This window comes from Volvox carteri (assembly GCF_000143455.1).
Source record: "Volvox carteri f. nagariensis unplaced genomic scaffold VOLCAscaffold_36, whole genome shotgun sequence".
NCBI classification, from domain to species: domain Eukaryota; kingdom Viridiplantae; phylum Chlorophyta; class Chlorophyceae; order Chlamydomonadales; family Volvocaceae; genus Volvox; species Volvox carteri.
Window position 1 is genome coordinate 487,594 of NW_003307579.1, and position 20,412 is coordinate 508,005.

Here is a 20,412-nt window from a genome sequence, read left to right on the forward strand (position 1 = left end):
TGGTGCTTTTTGGGAGTCAGCAAGTTGCATGTGACTCTTTGCTTCTTGCTGCTTTTAATTCCCCTCCCCTTCCTCCTTCCCGCTGCAGTGATGTCCGCCAGCGAGGCTCAGGAGACCATGTGTGCGGCCCTGCTGGGCAGTGCGGACGAGTACCTGGTGCGAATAGGAGGGAGGGGGCCGGGGCTGCCGGGGGGAGGGGGCCGGGGCTGCCGGGGGGGGGGAAACTACCGACCTAATGACGTGATGGAGCTGGTGCGTGTGCATGTTGTGTGTATATGGAGGCGTGTACAGACATGACAGGGAGTGAGGAAGGTCTGGGACGGGACGACAGCGCGCACCTCTGACCGGCAGCAGCGCAATTTGCAGGGCACTCAAGGAAGACGGCGGCGCCTGTTTAGGGGCGTGTGTGGTATGTCCGTATGTCACCCGCTGGATACTGCGCGCTCCTGCAGGTGAAGCCCGTCACGCGGAAGGAGGTCCAGAACATCTGGATGCACGTCATGAAGCGCTATCACCACGCGGCAGCCGTACAGCCGGCTGCCGTACTGGAGGTGAGTGCAGGGCAATGGGGGGAGCATCCGTCACTCAGTCAATGAGTCATTTACCAGCCAAGGGGATCAGTCCGGGCCGGGGGAGGGCTTTCGGAGGGCTTGCCGGTCGGCAGCGCATTCTGCCCCGCACTGTCTGTAGCGTTAAAACGAGGCATGTGAGCACCGTACGATAAGGGTACTTGCATCGCATTGAATTGCATTGCGTGACTAGATCAGGAGTTTCCAACTTCCAGTTTTATTCTGTTGGGGGTCTTGAGTCAGACAGGCAGCGCACTCACTCACTCGCATAAAATAGGCGAAACACAAACCCCGCCCATCGTTGGCATTGTTGGCACGTCATGTCTGTCTCATCTCGCCCTTCTTCATCCCGAGCAACCGGGTGAGCGCTGTGAAGGCTCTCTCTCACTGGGCTCCAACACACACGCACCCACACAGACCGGCCACGTGCTCACTCCGGCTAACAATTCCCGCAGGACCCAACAGCACCCGCAACAGCCGCACCACTACGGCCACCACCACCACCACCACCACCACAACAACAACAACAACAAGTCGAAGCAGAAGCAGCCACGGGCGCAGCACCGGGCGGACGCGGCGCGGCCCTGATTCACCCCGGCATCGCTGCGGGGCTTGGCCCTGCTTCATGCGGGTCTCCGGCACCGGCCGCGCCAGGCGGCTCGGGGCTACAACTGGCTCGGGACGTACCACTGCTGAGTCTGGGTATGGACCTGGGCGGGAGCCTGGGCCTGCCGCCGGAGGTAGCGAGAGACATGATGCGCGCGGCGGCGCTGGCGGCGAGTACGACAGCGGCCGGCCGTACTGAGGCGGCTGTGCTGCCCGGCGGCGCGCGGCAATTGCAGAGAGCGGCTTTGCGGCTGCCGGGGCCGATGGCTGGGGAGAAGGGGCAGGTGGGGTGGGCGGTGATATTGACGGTTGCGTGGCGGGGATGTTGCCACGTTGCGTCATGCCACGTGAGCGGGCTTACTGTTGGGGGAGGAGAGCGGGCAGGAAAGTGATGAAAGAGCTTCGTTTGCGTTACTGCGGACGGACGATGAATGGGTCTGGGGCTGCGTTGCGCGAGCGGTTGGAGAGTCAGGGCGGAAGGAGACACATCTTTTAGGTGTGTTAGGCAGCTCCTAGCAGTGTGTTAGGCAGCTCCTCCCTCTTGTCCCAACGCATTTTGATTGGTGGACCCTGGGGGATGGCGTTTTGTGGTGCTGTGACCTAACGTGGCGTGGTAAGGCCGCATCCTCCCCGGTCGTCTCTCTTCCTCTTCCTCTTGCCGACCCGTGTTCCCTGGGCACGTCGCGCAGGCGCAGGTAGTGCAGCTGCGGGAAGTTGGAGGCCCTACGGCGGATTCAGGGCTCCACGCAGGTGGTGCAGCTGCGCTACCAGGCTGTGCTCCGGCGGAAGGTCCCGGAAGCGAAGCCGCTGCAGCGGTGGCGGCAGCGGTGGTGGCTGCTACAGCCCTGAGTCCCGCGACCGCTGCGCAGCTTCCGTCGGTCCACCCGCACAACGCGCAGCAGCCCCACGCTGCGGCTGGGGTCGCCGGTGGCGGTGGCGGCGGCTGCGGAGGGGGTCACGGCGCCAGTAAGGTGAACTTGCTGAAGTGGCTACGGCGGTCCACTCGCTGCATACAGCCCAAGGAGAGCTTCTGGATTTTCTGTGAGGTGCTGCTGCTGTTGGATAGCTTCCAGGCGGCGGCGGGTGGCTGGCGGGCCTGCGGCCTGAGGCCCTCCAAGTTAATGCTGTACAGCAATGGCCGCGTGGCGTTTGCACCGCCGCAGTCGCCACTGCTGCCGCCGCCTTCGGCGGCAGCGGCGGCAGCGACAGGAGGATCCACGGGCGCGGTGAAATGCAACGGCGGAGGCGGAGGCTGCGGAAGGAGTGAAGGCAGCGGCGGAGGCGGAGAGAGGCGCAAGAGGCGGCGGAGGCGCTCGGCTGGGCAGCCGCGTGGAGCGGAGGAGGACCGCCCGGCGTCTGTTACGGCTTCTTACGGGAGAGACGGCTGCGGCGGTGCTGTTGCTGGCGGGGAGCTTCAAGCGGGGCAGGGTCAAGCACCCCCAGGAGTCGCAGCGGCGACGGCGGCGGTAAATAGGTCCCTAACGCCGCCGCCACCTGCTGCGGCGACCTTGCCACTGAATGGCCTGGCAGCTGTGTCGGCGCCGGCGGGGCTGGCAATCGCTGCTGCTGGGACGGTGGACGCCGCCGTGCGGCCGCTGCTGCCCGTGCCGGTGTCTCCGGCAGCTGCAGCTACAGCTACAGCTACGGGGAGCTCGGGTGACGATGAGGATGCGCTGTACTGCAGCCCGGAGGAAGCCCTGGGCCATCCAGCCACGCCGGCCTCGGACATGTTCTCACTGGGTTTGCTGTTCTTTGATCTCTTTTACGTGTGTACCGGACGAGAGCGAGCGGCGCTGCTGCGGGTGCGTGCGCTTGCCTGCTACTGCTGCTGCTGCAGCTGATGGTGATGGTGACGGTGCTGGTTCACTGCTACTGCGGTTCGCTTTGCGCTGCTTCGTCCCTATCCTCGCCGCGGTATGCGTGCTCGCTTGCATATCCCCTTTTCCCCCCCCCGAGTCCCCGCCCCCGCCCCCCTGCCTTTTGGCCTCCTGCTTTCGCGCCTTGGTGGCTATGCACGCTAGCCCGGGTCAGTAGCTCCCGGGAGCGAGCAGCCCTTCACTCGACGTTGTCACTATGGGCACCCAGCGGGTCGTCCCTATGGACTCCGCCTGGAACCCGGAACCCGGCGCACCAGCTGCCCGGCGCACAGCAGTCCCGCCCGCTCGCGACTCGACCTGCCGGGGGGAGGGTGGGGGTTGGTTCTCCGCCACGTGCATTATTGGTAACCCCCCCCGCCGCCCTTCCTTCCCCCTGTCTGTTTGGCTAGCTGGCTGGGGGGCGATGCATCTGCAGTCACAATAAGTAACTCCAAAGTTGCCGTTGAGAGTTGAAGACAATCGTGCCGCCCTCCCGCTCTCCCTCCCTCCCTCCTGTATATGTGTGTGTATGTATGTGTGTATGTATGTGTGCATCAGGATGCCCGGCAGCGCTTGTTACCGCCTTCCTTCCTCCGGCAGCAGCCCAAGGAGGCGGCCTTCGCCCTGGCCCTGCTGCACCCAGACCCCTCCTGTCGCCCCACACTGCGGGAGCTGCTGGGCAGCGCCATGTTCCGGGCCACATGCGCGTCACTGAGACAGAAGGCACAGAAGAGACCTGCGGGGGCGGCTGCAGCCACTGCCGGTGCCTGTGTTGACAGCAATGGACGGGAACAGCCGCAACGCCAGGTCCATGCGCATGACCGACACTACCACCACCACCACAGTAACCACAACCATGACCGCCAGACGAACCACAATCGGCAACCTGCAGCGCAGGTGCACCACCGGGCAGCGGCAGCAGCGGCCGGGGGTGCTGGCGGCGGCGGCGGCGGCGGCGGTAGTGCTAGGGCTGCAGCAGGCAGCGGAGCAAACCAGCAGCTGCTGCACCCGCAGCACCACCCGGTCCACCGCCTGGCGGCTGGGAGTGTCGTCGCGACGGAGGGGAGGGCGGCCGGAGCGCAGGTCACATCCGGCGCAGTGGCGGCGGCGGCGGCGGCGGCGCTGCATGCTTCCTCCGGGGCCGCTGCCGCCGCCGGCCCCTCTGGTTCCGCCGCTCTTCGGGTGGACAACGCGGTGCTGTCGGAGTTTCTGCACATGCTGCGGAAGAGGAAGCTTGAGGAGCTGTCGCAGGTAGGGGGGGGCCCCCCGTGTGGGCCCGTGGGGGCTGGTGCTGGTCCTTATACTTGGAGGTGCCGCCTGCGCCTGAGCCCCCAGGTGGTGGTGGTGGGGGGGGGGGGAGATGCAAGGGCGGGCTGATGGGGGAACTGGAGGTGCGGTCCCTCCGGGCGCCTAAGTCGTCACCAAGCAGGGCGTGTCCGCGGCCGCTCGTGGGGACCCCCGCCGCGGATGGGATGGATCGCCGTGTGATTGATGGCCCCCGATGGTGTGCCGTAGGCCGTGTGCGCACACGCACAGGCACCCAACGGGCGCACCTGCTCATCGCATTTCCCACACACGCACACATCTCCCACACACACAAACACGCAGGTGGATGCGGAGCTGTCGTTGCTATCCTCAGACGCCCAGCTGGTGGAACACTACCTCATGTACCTGCATCAGACGAGGTCGGTGAAGCGCCAGCGGGGGCCGGGGTCAGGGGGAAACGGAGGGGCTGCCGCCGCGGCCGCCAACACGGCACCACCTGCAAACCCTGTCGCCGGGGGCGGCAGTGGCAGTGGCAGCGGGAGCGGCACGGCGCCCTCCACCATGCCGCCGCCGCCGCCGCCGGCCCCGCACGCGCAGGTGCCGCAGCAACCCGCTGCCCCTGACGGCGAGGCCGGGGAAGCTGTGCCCGGTGGTATGGACGCTGCGGGTGGTGGCGAGGAGGGGCCGCGGCAGGCAGCCGCCGCCGCCGCCGCCGCCGCTGCCAGTGCTGCTACTGCTGCTGCGGCGACGGTTCTGACGCTCCCGCACAGCGCTGCGTGGTGTGTGCAGCACCAGGCTGCTCAGAGCAAATGGTGTCGCATCGCGCAAAAGTACGAACAGCTGGAGGGAGTGTTCTTTGAACGGTGCCGTACGCCACCAGCTTCCGTATCCTTGGAGCAGCCGTCAGCGCAGGCCGGCAGTCTCCGTAATGGTGGCGGCCCCACTGCCGCAGCCGCAGCAGCGGCGGCGGCGGCCGCCCGCCGCCACGCTGACGCCGGCGGTCTGCCGGAGCCGTTGCTCCGCTTCGCTGAGGACTTGGCCGCGTTCGCCACCTTCACCACGCTGACTCCGGTCGCTAGTCTGCGCTACGGCGACCCCCCCACCAGCAGCTCAATGGTGGCGGGTGCGGCGTTTGACCGGGATGACGAGTTCTTCGCCGTGGCGGGTGTCAGCAAGCGCATCAAGATTTACGAACGCGAGGCGGTCCTCCGCTCCCACATCGGCGCCCACTACCCGGTCCTGGAGATCTCCTCGCGCTCCCGGCTGAGCTCCGTAACCTGGAGCGGCTACATCAAGGGCCACCTGGCCTCTGCGGACTACGAGGGGGTGGTGCAGCTGTGGGACGCCAACACGAACTCGGAGTTGATGCAGTTCGAGGAGCACCGGAAGAGGGTGTGGAGCATCGACTTTTCGCAGGTGGGGAGCTGGCGGGTGGTGGTGGCGCTGGTGGCGTGGGCAGGCGTGGTGTGGTGTGATGCAAGGGGGCCGGGGCAGGTGGAAAGGGAAATACACACACACACACACACAAGACCGAACACAGGGGTGGGTGCCGCGACGGCCTCCATGCTCGCACCCAGCCAGCCCCCCTCCCCGCCCGACAAACACACATATACGGCTCAGATTATTAAGATACATATATACTTACATACATACATACATACATACATATATACACACACGCAGGCCGACCCCGCGCGCCTGCTCAGCGGCGGTGATGATGGCCTAATCAAGCTATGGTCGATTCAGCAGGAGACATCCACCACCACCATTGACCTGCGCGCCAACGTCTGCAGTGTGCAGTTCAGCCCCACTAGCCCGCACCTGCTGGCGGCAGGCTGCGCCAACTACCGCATCTTTCTGTACGACATTCGCAACACGTCACGCGCGCTGCACATCCTACCGGGCCACACGCGCGCCGTGTCGTACGTGCGCTTCCTATCGCCCACACAGCTCGTATCAGCGTCCACAGATAACACGTTACGGCTGTGGCAACTAGATCGCTTGGGAGCGGGCGTACCGGCGGCATCGGCGGCTCCAGGCCCTGTAGATGCCGCTGCGGGGAGCTGTGTGCAGGTGTTTCGGGGCCATGCCAACGAGCGCAACTTCACCGGGCTGTCCGTATCGGCGGATGGCTACATCTCCTGCGGCTCCGAAAACAACCGCGTGTTTTGCTACTACCAGAGTCTGCCAATGCCGGTGACATCTTACGACTTCTCCTCGCCAGACGCTGCCAGCGTTGGCATAGGCTGCGTGGGTTCTGCCTGCGGTGGCGGCGGAGGGGGAAATGACCGTGGAGGGGGAGGAGGAGGAGTGGATGGCGCGATGGCGGCCTTGGCGGCGGCCGGCGGAGTTGGATCGGCGGCGGCGGTGCTAGGGGCAGCAGCAGGGACGGACAGTGGCGGGTTGGGTGCTCCAGGGAATGGGGGTTCGGCGTCAGGGTCGGGGCAATTTGTTTCTAGCGTGTGCTGGAGCCGGCGCAGTAACTTGCTACTGGCGGCCAACTCTGTGGGCCTTATAAAGCTCTTCACGCTGCACTGAGGTGCACTCGCGGGTGGGGGGGGGGGGAAACGGGAAACGGGAGGTATGTGGAGGTGTGTGTATTCACGGGCTGACGGGCTGACGGACGGACAGACGAACAGACAGATGCCGCACAGCGGAGGGGTTCGTTCTGCTGCTAGCAGGCCCCGGCAGCCGCAGCCGCAAACAGGTGAGTGCGTTCTTTGTCCCACCTCCCGCGGGCACCACCTGGTGCACGTCCTGTCACGCGGCCGCTCAGCGCCCCTACGCCTGCCGCCTCCTAGGTTTACAACAGCATATGCCGTTAGGGTGGGAGGGATGTGCGTATGCGTGTACGAGAAAGAGAGAGGCGCGTCTCTCCCTGCCAGCTGCTACACAAGTTGCCTCAGTTCACCTCAAGGACAAGACACGTTCGGTTTGAAAGTGACGGAGGAGGAGGAGGAGGGGGGCATTGCGGTGGGGTTCACGACGAGTGAAGGACTGAGCCGCCGAGGCTGTTTGGACCATTCCGAGCGGTGTGGCCTGCAGTCGCCAATCCGGGCTAATAACGGAACGTGGAGCCGCCGCCTGTAGAAGGGCGCACACGTCTGCATGTGGTTGTGATGGGGTGGGGGGTGGGGAGGTGGGGTGGGGGGTGGTGCTGGGAGGGAGGCAATGCTGGATTTGCGTTTAGGACTGGTGCTTTCCTGTCCGGACCTGGGGAAGGGGGAGCCCTGTAAAACAAGTGCATCTGGTGCGCTGTTGTAGCACTGAGTTGGCGTTGGGAGGCCGGGTAGTAGCTTAGCAGAGCTGTTTGGTGTGTAGGTTGGTAGTTAGGGGGGTGAGCTAGTTGGCCATACGGCAGCAGAGCTGGCTAGGGCACAGCGGACAGCCAGGACGGGGTGGTGGGGTGAGAGGTGGTGGAGAGCCGTCGAATTATAATAAAGTATGCGTTAGGGTATATAGGGTATATATGCTAGCTCGCATGCCTCGTTGGGCGTTTTGTACCATTGCTAGACCGCATGTAGGTGTTATGCGTTGGAGTGGGCTACTTCATTTCCTATGCTTGTGTGTCTATGATGTTGTAGGGTGTGCTTCTGTGGGTGGGTGTGGAAGCCCTGTTTTCGGGTTTGTGCAAGCTTCAGAGCTTTCCGGAGGTATTGGTGATTCAGTTGGGGTCTCCCACTGTTCCTATTTACTCGACATGTCTTCGTAGCTTTTAATCCTTGAAACGGTTCTAAACCTTTGAATGCTCCTCACTCTCTCGGGGCCTCACTCTCTCGGCCCGTTGTCGCTGCGCTTTGGAGCGCTAGGCGCGCTGCTGCTATGTGTACAGCAACAGGCGACGGCTCGTGCAGAACTGAGGAGTCTGTTGCCCTTGCAGATGACAAGGAACTAACTTGGCCGTTACCAGGTCGTTGTCAGTTGTTTGATTAAGGGTCCAGAAGTGGTCACCCATAAGGTTGACGGTTATACCAGTTAATACAGGATGGTTGGTTAAATGGTTAGCAGCGATGCACACTTGGCATGTTTCCTTGCGGCTGATCAACGAATGAAAAAGGCGGGCCATACCGGATATCAAGTGACTCGGCACCCCCCAGCACACACATATATATAGAAAGATGCGGGCAGAGGTCCGGACCGCCCCAGACTGCCGCCGGTCTCTGCTAACGACATATCATCATCCCCCCTATAAACCAGCAAACACCGTAGCATGTAACAAAGCAGGCATTCCTCGATGCGTTTAATAATTGCATTTTCGGTTCGCAGCCGATATTAACCCGGGGCCCCGGAGAAACCAAAATATGTAGCTTTTAATTGCGAGTGTGAAGGAACGCTCGCCTCCGTTGCGGCCCGTCTCCTTACGCCCCTGCCCCTCAAATAAAATAGGTTTTCTCGCAGGCTGCCTGTGGGGTGTTCGCACGCACCTGGGCGGCCCCTACCTCCACCGCCGGCAGCAGTATTGGCGGTACATTGGAGTTTTTCTGTTTCCGCCACCTTCCGGAGACCTCCACGTCCTTCCACACTTTCCTACGTATCAACATCGACATCAACACCAACCAGCACGAAAACGACCAACCAGCACACAACCCAACCAGCGCTTTAATTCTTCTTCCGAAGGTCGGTCAGATCGGCGACCCATCAATTCGTCAGTCGCAATATGATGACTCCACGTCCTCTATATATCCGTTTCCATCCTCGAATCACAGAGGAGGTGACTCACACCGCCGGGCTCCCCCCCCCGTCACGTAAAGAAGCCAGCGCGGCTTTGACCTCATAGCAACGCGGAGGGAGCGGCAAGGAAGTCTCTGCATGTCGGCAATGCGCCTAAAGCGGCAACGCCAACTCCATATACATTTAGATAAAGGAGAGATCGCCACTCTCTCTTTCTCACACACACGCACAGACACATATATTCATATTCACACGTACCAGCTGCTCCTCGCCAAACACCCACCGTGGGCCAACAGCCGCTACGTAAGCGTACGGATGCGCGTCATGCGGGTAATGCGCGAGCTCCTCGCGGCCCTGTCCGTACACCTGCCGGACATGCGCACCGTCGCATATCAACAAACCTCGCAACGCCAACTAAACCAAAAAAGCGCCGCTCATCACCACCACCACCACCACCACCAATAACAACAACAGCGCCTCTGCGCTTGGTGCGGTATGGTGTCAAGCGCATAGCAGGAAGGACCCCAGCACTCCGCCCACATCGGGGCACGTGTGGCCAGCAATCGCATGGGTGACGGAAGTATGCACGGCGGCTGGGCTGGCTGGCAGGACGGTCGCGGAGGGAGGGCAGCTCTTGCGTCCTAACCCCCTCCCCCTCCCCCTCCCCCTCCTTCGCCTCCCCCTCCTCCTCGCGGTGACCCCCCTCCCCACACACACACACATGAAACGCGGCGCGCCGGAGAGCCAGCCAACCAGCCAACCAGGGAAACAGCCCCTACGATACGCAGGAGTGATATTTAGCCGTATACGACATATATATATATATCCCCCCTGAAGGGAAGGCAGGGGGGTCACCATAGTAGTCCTGACCCCCGAACGGCCCCCACGGAAGCAGTCCCCTCCAGGGCCCCCTCCTGGTGTGGAATGTGATGTGCACACCGCGGTCAGCCCCTCTGCCCGACAGAGCCGCGAAAGGGCACCCGACCGCAGCACCGCCAAGGGTCGCAGCAATCTACATCACCCACATCACATCATTTCACACCCCGCGGGCTTCACAGAGCGGCCGCCGCAGCCTGCTGCTGCTGTTGTTGTTGCTGCTGCTGCTGCCATGTCTTGAGGACCATTGTCAGCGGCATCTTGTGCGCCTCCAGGAGCTCCCTGCGGGGCGGTTCCAACCGCAGCTCCAGCTGAATGCCGCCCGACCCCGCACCCCCACCCGCACCCCCACCGGCGGCGGCGGCAGCAGCGTCTACCCGGATGCGCTTGGGCTCCCCATGCCGCTTGGGGCAGCCGACCGGAGAGAGGTCGCCAGCCAGCGATACGTAGTCGCCGCCGCCGCCGTGCAGGCCGCGCTTGCCCAGCGCACTTGCAGTTCCCCCGCTGGCGCCCCCGTCGCCGTCGCCCCCGTTTTGATGCTGCTTGTGCTGGTGATGTTGGTGCTGGTGGTGATGTTGGTGCTGGTGGTGATGTTGGTGCTGGTGATGTTGGTGCTGCTGTTGGTGTTGATGGTGGTGGTGGATTGAACTCGAGACGACACCGCCGCCGCCGACATCTCCGCCGCCGGCTTTACCGCCGCCGCCGGCGATGTGCTTCATGACTTGGAGCAGGGAGCTCAGGCTCGACCCTCTGGAGCAGTTGGCTACCTGCACCTCACCCCCGCCCGACTCGCTCGCTTTCGTGTCGTACAACGTGCCGTACTCCTGGCTGTCGCCGCCGCTGCCGCCGTCACCTCTGCCGCCTGGAGATGGCGGACCTTGTCCGTGCTGCTGCTGTGCAGCTGCCGGCTGCGGCGATAGGACGACAGAGTTGCCACCGGGCCCATGGTACGACATCAGTGCGCCGCCGCCGCCGCCGCGTTGTCCGTACACCCCTCCAGGATGGTGCGGGTGAGGGCTCGTGGCGGCGGCAGCAGCATGGTGGCGGTGGCTCACAGGGGCTTGGTGGAGATCCAGCGCGGGTGCCTCACCAAGCGATATCATGCTACCGTTGCCGCTGCCGCGCGGCGCTGCGTTGCGCGTGGTATACGGCAGCGGCGGCTGCGCGGCGTCGTACTGCTCCTGATTCGCACCCGCACAGTCCACGATGTCAGGCCCGACAAAGTCCGTCATGGCGTTGAACATATCCGCACTAGGCTGGTCGATGCCGAACATGCAATTCAGCTGCATGCAACGAATGGAAGCCTGGCACGCGTCCCGCTCCGTGTCGTACATACCCATGCGGATGACGCACTTGCCGTTCCAAACCGCCGAACCCACTCGCCCTGGCGCGCGGTGGTCGAGGTACAGCACGCCCACCGTGTCGTCCGGGTTTTTATTGAACCGGTTGTCCACGAAGCGTAGGAAGCTGACCCCGGGAGCGCTAGGCGACAGCTCCCGTAGCAGCACGTTCTGCACAGCGAGGCTGGGCACACGCGGCGGCGGCGGCGGCAGCGGCGCGGAGCCCGACACAGCGTGTCCCGACGTCAACAGCCCCACACCCGGTGGGACGTCGTAACAGCTGCCGCCGCCATTACCGGACATGCATGTCCCGAGCAGGGTACCGCCGCCAGTGCCGTGCTGTGGGCACCCGCCGTACATGGCGCGGTGTCGCGGCGACGGTGGGGACGGCACGGCGCGGCCTCGCGATGGTGGTGGCGGTGGTTGTGCTACTGCTACTGCTACTGCTGAGTGCTGTTGCTGCATTCGGCTGGGGGTGGAAGAAGGCGGCATAGGGCCACAGGGATCTGCCACGGCAGCTAAGGCGCCGTCAGCCCCCCGGGTTATATTGCCGCCACCCCCTCCTCCTCCTCCTCCTCCTCCTCCTCCGCCAGCTCCGAGGGCACCCGCCCCACTATGCGATATTCCGCAGGCCCCCGAAGTGCGCAGCCCCTCCTGGAGGTGTACGAACAAGGTGGGGGGCTCCTCCCCGCTTCCCTCGTGCAGATGTTGTAGACGGTGCTGGTGGTGTTGGTGCTGCACAGATGGCAGCGATTGCGGCGGCTGCGGGGGCCCGGTGGCGAGGGACGCGGTCAGGTTGAGCTGTAGCGTAGCCTGCAAGCCACCAGCACCACCACCGCCACCACCACCACAGCCGCCGCCCCCGCCACGCGCGCTCTGCCAATCCGAGGAGCTCTTTGCGCCGCCATCGCCACCGCAGAGGTGATCTGGGTGCTGGTGCTGCTTGGCGTGCATACCGCCTAAGGCGCCGCCGCACCCGCCTCCTCCGGTCATGATCAGCGGCAGATGCCTGTGTGCTGGGGGGGGAGGTTCCATCGCCGACAGCGCCATGGAGACGGCCTCGTGAGTGTGCGGGAGCGGCAGTGGCAGCGGCAACGCCACCGCGGTTCCTCCGTGCAGGGAGTAACCCGACTGGTCCTCGTAGCAGCTCCCGTCGGACTTGAAGCCGCTGCAGCCGCCGCGATGGCCTGCTGCGGCGGCAGCGCTGCCGCCGCCGCCGGCCCCACTTCCTTGCCCACCTGTCCCTCCCTGGATGGCCTCAATTTTGTACATCACATTCTTCATCTTGGGATCCTCCAAAAGGTTGCCGTTCTCGTCCACATACTCGGAATAGGAAAAATTGAGTTTTGCTGCAGGTCGGTCGGTCGGTCAGTTCGTTCGTTGGTTAGTTAACGGATGCCGGGGACCCGGCGGTCAGAGAGGGCGTGTGTGTGTGTGTGTGGTGGGGGGGAGAAAACGCGATTCATCATCATCTTCGTAATTAGCTTCATCATCCTGGGCATTGCTGGTTCGTAAACAACAGCGCCGTCGTCATCATTCCTGGCGCACTAGGCCCTGCACCCCCCGAACCCTGCCCGCCAAATCCCCCCTATATCACACGCAAGCGGGTGCGGCTCCCGCCACCACCGCCACCACCACCGGCGCACCGCACCTCGCGTGCCACGCAGCTTGACGGCCGCCTTGTCAAAGGCACGAGCCGCATCCTGCTCGGAAATGAAGGATCCCTGTGATGGTGGGTCAACCAACAAGTGCACCCGAAAGGCGGATTTTGGATTGCAATTTGCGCGCAAGCGAAACCCCCAGTCATCCAAAGCAAAGAGTACGGAGGATGGCACGGGAGGCCATGTACGGCCCCCTGCACAGGTTGCCGACAGATATGTGGGGGAGGCAGCTAGGCCGCTTACCAGGTAAACATATTTTCCGCCCGAGTTGATGGCAGCTTGCCAACGCCGATTCTGCAAAAGGGGACGCGGATAAGAGTCAACGGTGAGCTAGACAACGGTTAAGTGCCGAGCAAAGGGGGCGAGATGTAGTCGCGTGTCCAACGCTTGCCTTGCGGTTCCAGCACACTCCACGGTATCGGCTGCTTAGGGGCTTTTCGTTCCCGCAAGGCCTGCCTTCGTCTGCATCGGGTCCGAGTTCGTAGTCCTCTTCCATTATAATTGCCTTTGTGTCCCGCATAAATGTGGGACAGGTCCTCGTGACGTCCTTGGGAAGATGTCTGTCGAAAGCAAGAAGGTGGGCAAGCCTAGTCTCTATGTGCGTGTTCCTTGCACAAGGAACTGCCATGACGCCTCCGCTTCCGTAAGTTACATTTGCAATGATTACAAATTTGTTACGCTTTGTCCTTGCCTTAGCCTTCAAAATCGGGAATGATTTAGGCGCGCCGCTCGCCGATTGCAACTACAACGGCTGTCAGCGGTGAATAGTCAGCCAATAAAAGAGCGATGACGATCCAGGAGTTTGGCAAACCGCATTGAGCTCAGGTTCTCGATTCTTGCACAGAATGTGCGAAGCAACCTGAAAGCCAGCTCAGAGTTCGGAAAGACACTACGACTAGGATCGTGAAACGGCAGTGATGCAACGGTATCTCACACGTCTCTCACTCCAAGTACCGGGACGCGGCCAAACTGCCGTACGTGATGCTTGCAGTTGCACGAGCCGCACCTTGGTTGGGACTGTAGAAACACTGCTTTTGTTTAAAAAGTAAGAAACCATACACTTCTGTAAAAGAAATTCTGTGAGAAGAGTGACGTTCGTCACACTGGTTGTATGGAAGCAGGCCAGCGGCTAACTGGGTCGGATATGCGTGCACCCACATCATGCGGTCGCAAATGGATGTCTTGCATATCATAAGTATGAACGGCTTAAATATAAAGGCAATTACTGCTGCTTCGTATGAACTAACTAAAACGTTCCTTCGGCACCTTTGCCTCTGGATTGGGAATACAGCAGGTTACACTTACATTTTGTCGTCTTATGGCCCGAGGATTACAAATTCTGTCACTATTGTCATGGGCATGGCATGGCTCAACCGCCCCAGGCCACTGCTGTAACATACAGCAACTGTCACGCCGTTCGCAGACGACAACGTGCGAACAAGTGACAAAGATACGACGCTGTTCCTCCCTGATCTCCCATGCTTACCCTCTGTGTTCCGCGTTACGAAGGATATTGTATCCATTCCACTTAGCGGGTGTCATCCTGGGCAACGCTGCCTCAGCCCCAGTTGGTGGCGTGCAGAACTGTAAGGGATGCGGCCGCGAACCAAATCCATCACATACCTCAGTATTCTTCACAAATCCGGCTTTTTCGGCTCAGGATACTGCACAACGTGGTCACACCCTAGCATAGGCCGAGGCCCTACCGTGTTAAGCAGGATAGTACGACTCCACGGCTGCGGTAGTTCAAGCATCCTGTCAGCATCTCCGCCAAAACATACGCCTCTGCGAATGGAGCACAGATTGGGCAACGGGTTGCGTCAATTGTTGAGCGCGATGGGGAGTGCTGGGGCTCCCTGTGTATACCGTTTCTTCGAGCCCTTCACCCCACCGTCCGAGCGCTAACGGTACGCTAGCTGCAAAGAAAAGAGTGACCTCATCCTGCAGATCCTGCAGGTACCTAGATACGTATACGAAAGAGCTGGCCCGTGGACTGCCAATCACCGCCAAACACGGTTGGACCCTCCCCGGTTTCTGCTCTCGAGGCCAACGCGCCTGCTTATGGTTAGGATGGGGTAAATAACCCATGGACGGGTGCAAATGTACTTAGCATCAAATGAATGCGGAGATAATAGCGATCTGTTGCCAAGGCATAGGGTTGGCGGTCTTGGATGGGCTACGAAAATCAGGGGACTTCGGGAGTAACGGAGGTACATACGTCGTACGCTGCATTCCTACAAACTTATGCATGATGCGCCACTTCTGAACACCATCTTTATACAATATATATAGTATTCTTATGCGAGGATGACCTCTCCCGACAGAGACCGTGAAAATAGTCGGCGTGAGCGGGATCGGGAGGTGCGAAGCTCTGCTCACGTTAAAATTAATATTCCTAGATATATGGCAGTTTGTTAATAGTGAGAGCGAGCTATTGAAATTGAGCTTCTTGCGCCTGTCTTAGCACCAAAGCGGCTCACGCTCTGGCCTTCGTACTCGCGCCCTTTTACGTGCACAGGAGACTCGGACGGCGCGTAGCCGCTCTGCATCTCCAAGACGTTCACCTCGTCGATCGCCGCGGCGTTCTCCGAAGCGCAGCCGGAGCAGGTCACCTGTGCGGCGAGATGCGCGCTCCCGCTCCCCACCGCGGCGGTCTCGCAGCCGGGAACGTGACACACGGCGACGGAGTCCAGTTCGCAGTCGCAGCCGGGATCGCGACACCAGAAGGCGCAGTCGGTCACGCAGCAGGTTTGGACATCTGGCATTCAGGGTGACCCTTTCGTAATGCCAACCTTATACAAGTTCGCATGGCTTTCCATTGCAGGGACCGGCGACGCTCCAAGTCAAGGTCACGGGACCGGCGGGGCAGGTGGGTCAGGGTTCCAGGCGCAGTTGCAGGACCGGCAGGACTGCCCATGCCCTCTCCTGCCCTTACATGATTGTCACAAGCACTGCCCCTGTTCATGTACTGTTTGTTGTCAGACAGCCCGGAGCAGACAATCTGCCTATTGCTAACATAAAATAATTGGCAGGCAACAGCAAACTAAGACCAGTGCTGCACGCTACAAACTCAGAAGGCTCGCAGGTCGGAGTGGACCCATCATGCGCCACCAGCGGAGAACACACGCGCACACACTAAGTTCGGGCTCGGCCATGCCCCCAATTCCCAGTTCGTGCCTCGCCTTCCCCCAATGCCCCTTCTCCGCGGGCCCCACCATTTCAGCAGTGCATCCTTCTCACCGACGTGCCTTCTTCCCTGCTAATTTCCGTCCTCTCCCCGGTTCGTTTGCCCCTTCCCGATCACCATTTCTATTGCATAATTTGGTGCAGGTCTCGGTCCCCCAGTGCGCGTTACGGCCTACCTCCAGCCGGCCGGACACCACCCCGTGTGGGCACACAGCTTTTCGTGGCGGGGATCAACTTCATCTGCAATGAGCAGGTAGAAACGACTGGGGGAAAAGGACGTCACTGGGTCCAGCGGAGGCGCCAAAAGAGGGGGAGCTATGGGAGAGGGGGGGCTATGCGAGTAGCGGCTGGGTCGGAGAGGGGTCGGGTTGGGTGGAGTGCGGCGGCGAGCAGCGTCATCGGGATAGGCGCTGGGCTGCGTTTTGTCATGCGTGGTGCCCCTCATGCGGCATGGCCCGAAGGGGGGATGGTAACGAGCCTTGCTTGGAAACATCTTAAGACACACTTTAACTCACCGCATGCCACGCTCATCGTCCCCATGTGTTGGCCACTGTAGGATCTAGAACGCAAGTTTTCTCGCTATGGACGAGTGCGGGAGGCTCGGGTGGTCCGTCACCCCATGTCGGGGGAGTCAAGGGGCTTTGCGTTCGTTGTGATGAGCTCGGAGGCGGATGCGGAGGACGTGAGTGACGGCCGACCCGTGCGCCCGTCTGCGGGGCCAGGGGCCGGGGTGTTGGGGTCCGGCTGGAGGGGTACTGATCCTAAGCTTTCCACACGGCACTTCGTTTTCCTTCTGCGCCGTTTACGTTTGGGAGTGTATGTATTCTGTTCAGGACGGTTGAGTCCTATTGCGCCTTCTTTTAGCCGTTTCCGCTCCTTTTCCCATTAGTACCCAAACTGTCTGCCGAAACTCACTTTCCACCCTCAATTTCGTCCCCGTCAGGCCGTGCGGGACATGAACGGCCGCGACTGGAACGGCCGTCGTCTGCTGGTCGAGATTGCCAGGAACCCCCGCTGAGAGAGACCCCTCGATGGCTTCCGAATAGCAAGCACCCTGCCACCGCCACCCGCCTGCTGCCGGTTGGTCTATTATCGTACAGCTGAGCAAAGCACACTTGGGGTGCAACGTGATGTGGCGGCAGCAGCCTGTATGCCTGTCAGCCTGTGTTACTGACGTACGTATTTTGGATGCATGGGAAGCTCTGGTTTTGCTGCTGCTGCTGCTGCTGCCGGGCGTGGGTGAGTTTGGAGTTGGTGCATGAGGTGAAGCCTGCGCCTGCTGTATGTCGGGACGGCCCTAGGCCCTGGGCCCTGGGCGCCTGATCCCGAATGCCAGTGGCTGGCGGGCCGCTCGGCGTTCCATCTGCTGGCGGTGGCTGTTGTTATTTTTGTTGTCTGTGTAGTGAGTCAGCGGAGGACGCAATGGCGCAGGACCCCGTGCTTTCTTTCACCTCTCGGAGGCGGCAGCAGGCCGCCGTGTCGGAGATGAAGCCGCCGCGCCACGTTCCGGTGTTTGCCGTGCAGTGCCCGGCTTTGAGTTCCTTTCGTGTACCGTACCGCACCGTACCGTACCTGCATCCGAACCGTTACAAGTGCCCACCTGGCCGCATGATGTTCCTCTGGCCGACAAGCAAGGGGAGGGGTCTGGGTCTGCTACCCGAACCGCCATGGCACATGACCGCGTGTCTGCACGGCACAGTACGGCATCCCGCAAGTTGTACATCGTGTACCGTACCTGCAAGTCCGTACTGTACCTTCCAAGATGCACCTTGAACGTTCAAGTTCCCGTTCCCTCTTGAATACGCAAAACTGCTCCGCTAATGCCGGGGGGCCCGCATCAACTGCTTCCCATGTACGACAAGTACCGTACCATGGAGACACAGTACCCAGCCAGACACGCCAGACACGCAAGCAGCTCCTCCGCCAGGGACACAGACGTGAGCACATGTGTACAGTGTACATGTGGCAGAGAGAGTAAGAATTCGGTTCCTCCGGGTGCTTCCCCATTCCCCGCATCTCTCGAGCCACTACTCGTTTTTACATGTTACCGAGAGGACGGCTGACAGGTCCTGTCCGCAACTGGTGGTGTCCGGCGCTGCATGGAGTAGCCCCTAGGAAAGTTCCTTACCTTGGCAGGCGGGATGTTGCAGCTCCACTCGGTCCGGGCGGTCCGGGCTCGTACCCATCCGGAGAGTGCTCTGCTGGGGCTTTGGGAAGTGCCGCGGAGGAGCGCGCCTCGCCCCACCTGGGTAGCACGTTGCAACCGCCGCCGCGGCCCCGTCCATCATAGTCAGGGTTAATGTGTCTCTGCGACCCACTTCCAGTGCTCATCTTTACAGAGGACTGCGCTCCCCAACTGGTGAGGCTTCAGGGGTCCTGAATGAGGTGTCGCCGCCGAGCCTGTCGCCGCTGCTAAATCCGTGTGCAGGGTTGCCGCAGGCGGGCCTTTTGTAACCCGTTGCTACTGGCTGCTGGACTACTAGCTGCTGGAGTATGGGCGCCATATTTTATGCTTGGCTTGGAAACCTTTGGGAACGTGAGGTCCGGTATCCAACCCTATGCTCGGATACAAGCGATTTCGTTAGGAATACCCCTTGTAGGCGGACTCCATTCCGCTTCAACGTCTCTGCAACCAATTCTATGCAAGCCGTCGTCATGAAAACACATCCACGGGTAATCTAGGAATTCCTACCCTTCCTACCCAGCAGGATCGTACAGATCGCACCAGAGTAACTTTCTTTTCAGGGCAATAGTGTACGGTTCATCTTATTGCGTTCCCCCCTCTGGTTAGACCCCCGTGCAATCGTACAGGGTGACATGGATTGCACTGCACCGCATCAGCATCGGTCTACAGCCATTGTCGTGGCATGAGCCACCGCTTGCTCACTCGAGTCCCGCCCCGCCTTCTGTAACTCTCGTGTTCTCTGCACCAGCTGCCTTCCTGCCATGCCCCTACATTTGCCGCCGCCTTCGTCCATCTGGCTGCGATTCCTGCAGTCGCCGCGGACCTCCACGACCTGTGCCTCACCATGTGGTGTGCAGCTGATCATCACCTCACGAAATGCCGGTTGCGTCGCCCACAGGCCGAAGACTAAAAAAATTTGTCTCCACGTCTCACTGATTTTGGCTATGGCTATTTTCTCGTTGATTTTGAGATCCACCTATCGGTGCTCACTTCCGGCGTTTCGTGTGCAGTTCTGCCGCATCGGCGAGCGCCTCGGCCCGCGTCTAACAGAGAAACAGTTTTGTATCAACAGATATTCTTATCTGCTGGATAGACCTGTCATACCTCCTCGATGGATCCCACTAGGTTTTGGAGGAAATGACAGGGACATCGCGCCAATCAGGCGTCTTGAGCGGAAGTCCTTACCATAAGTAAACATATGAGGGACACGTGAGGTGTGCAAGGCAAATGGATGGGATGATAAGAACATAGATTGCAGTTCAGATGATCATCGGACCTATTGGTTTCATGGAGCGGCTTCGGAACCGAATGTGCGGAAGCTGTGGGAGAATGTACGGAGCCAAATGGAATCTATGGCAGTAAAAGAGCAGTTTACGTGCGTCAGAATTGCTTTTACCTATTTCAAGAAGGCCTCTGACTACAGTGCCATTTACCGGCTTGCGCTGCACCGCCGGGTAATCAGGCCGACTGGCTTTCACCACCGTGCTTATACAGGCAACAGTTTGATGCCCGTAAGCCTGCTAATCCAGCACAAGATGCAATAACGATGACATAACAATCTAAGCAACACAACGACTTAAATAGTTATCCAGAGCCTAGGCGGCGCCGGAAGGTCGTACATTATCCATAATCCAAATGATTGTCCACGAGTAAAGTTAACGACTTAACAACAAACGAGAAAACCTAACAGCTGCTGCATGTGGACATACCGATAATGTTTCCGCATGTGCCGTACCAGGTGGTGGCGGTGCAGACGTATGAGGTCTGGTGAGCGCCACTGCCTGCCCATGTCCTTCCTCTGCCCCGTTGAAACAGTCATATAGGTCCATGGGTACAATCTTATGGGGCCATATGTTGGTGCTCAACAGCCCGGAAAATGAGGGACAAGGGACGCCATGACGACGCTGAATATTGCCCAAGGATGCCTTCCGCGCTGAAACTAGGGACGCAACAGTTTGCCGTCGCCAAAAGCAAAGCAGGTCATCGAATAGGTTGGCGCTCAAAAGGTTGGCGCTCTCTCCCCGTCCAGGGCAGTGCTGGCACCGATATTTAGGATCGTGGCGTCAACCGCAGGCCTAGCCAAACAGGCACCGAAACCTGCCAAGCTGCATCTGCCAAGCTGCACAGCTCTCAAACACACCTTCACCTGTGTAATTAAACTTCCCGCACTAACAGCAAAAACCCTTACCATAGTAC

At 60.8% G+C, this 20,412-nt stretch overlaps 3 protein-coding genes across 3 annotated transcripts; 1 reads left to right on the forward strand and 2 right to left on the reverse strand.

The window, feature by feature from the left end:
• Positions 1 to 5,320: 5,320 nt before the first annotated feature.
• On the forward strand, positions 5,321 to 6,829 carry VOLCADRAFT_42633 (uncharacterized protein; the record flags this gene model as incomplete). The annotated part of the gene is made up of 3 exons (XM_002953381.1): positions 5,321 to 5,713; positions 5,981 to 6,551; positions 6,735 to 6,829. Coding segments are annotated over 3 exons (1,059 nt in total), but the record flags the coding sequence as incomplete, so codon positions are not given.
• Positions 6,830 to 10,020: 3,191 nt separating this feature from the next.
• VOLCADRAFT_94225 (uncharacterized protein) lies at positions 10,021 to 15,610 on the reverse strand (the record flags this gene model as incomplete). Its single annotated transcript, XM_002953480.1, has 5 exons — positions 10,021 to 12,533; positions 12,836 to 12,908; positions 13,089 to 13,139; positions 15,326 to 15,457; positions 15,491 to 15,610. The coding sequence occupies 5 exons, from the start codon at positions 15,608 to 15,610 to the stop codon at positions 10,021 to 10,023; spliced, it is 2,889 nt and encodes a 962-aa protein (XP_002953526.1).
• Positions 15,611 to 16,643: 1,033 nt separating this feature from the next.
• On the reverse strand, positions 16,644 to 18,362 carry VOLCADRAFT_94226 (uncharacterized protein; the record flags this gene model as incomplete). The annotated part of the gene is made up of 3 exons (XM_002953481.1): positions 16,644 to 16,741; positions 17,632 to 17,717; positions 18,160 to 18,362. 3 exons carry the CDS (start codon positions 18,360 to 18,362, stop codon positions 16,644 to 16,646), a joined length of 387 nt encoding a protein of 128 aa, XP_002953527.1.
• Positions 18,363 to 20,412: the final 2,050 nt, after the last annotated feature.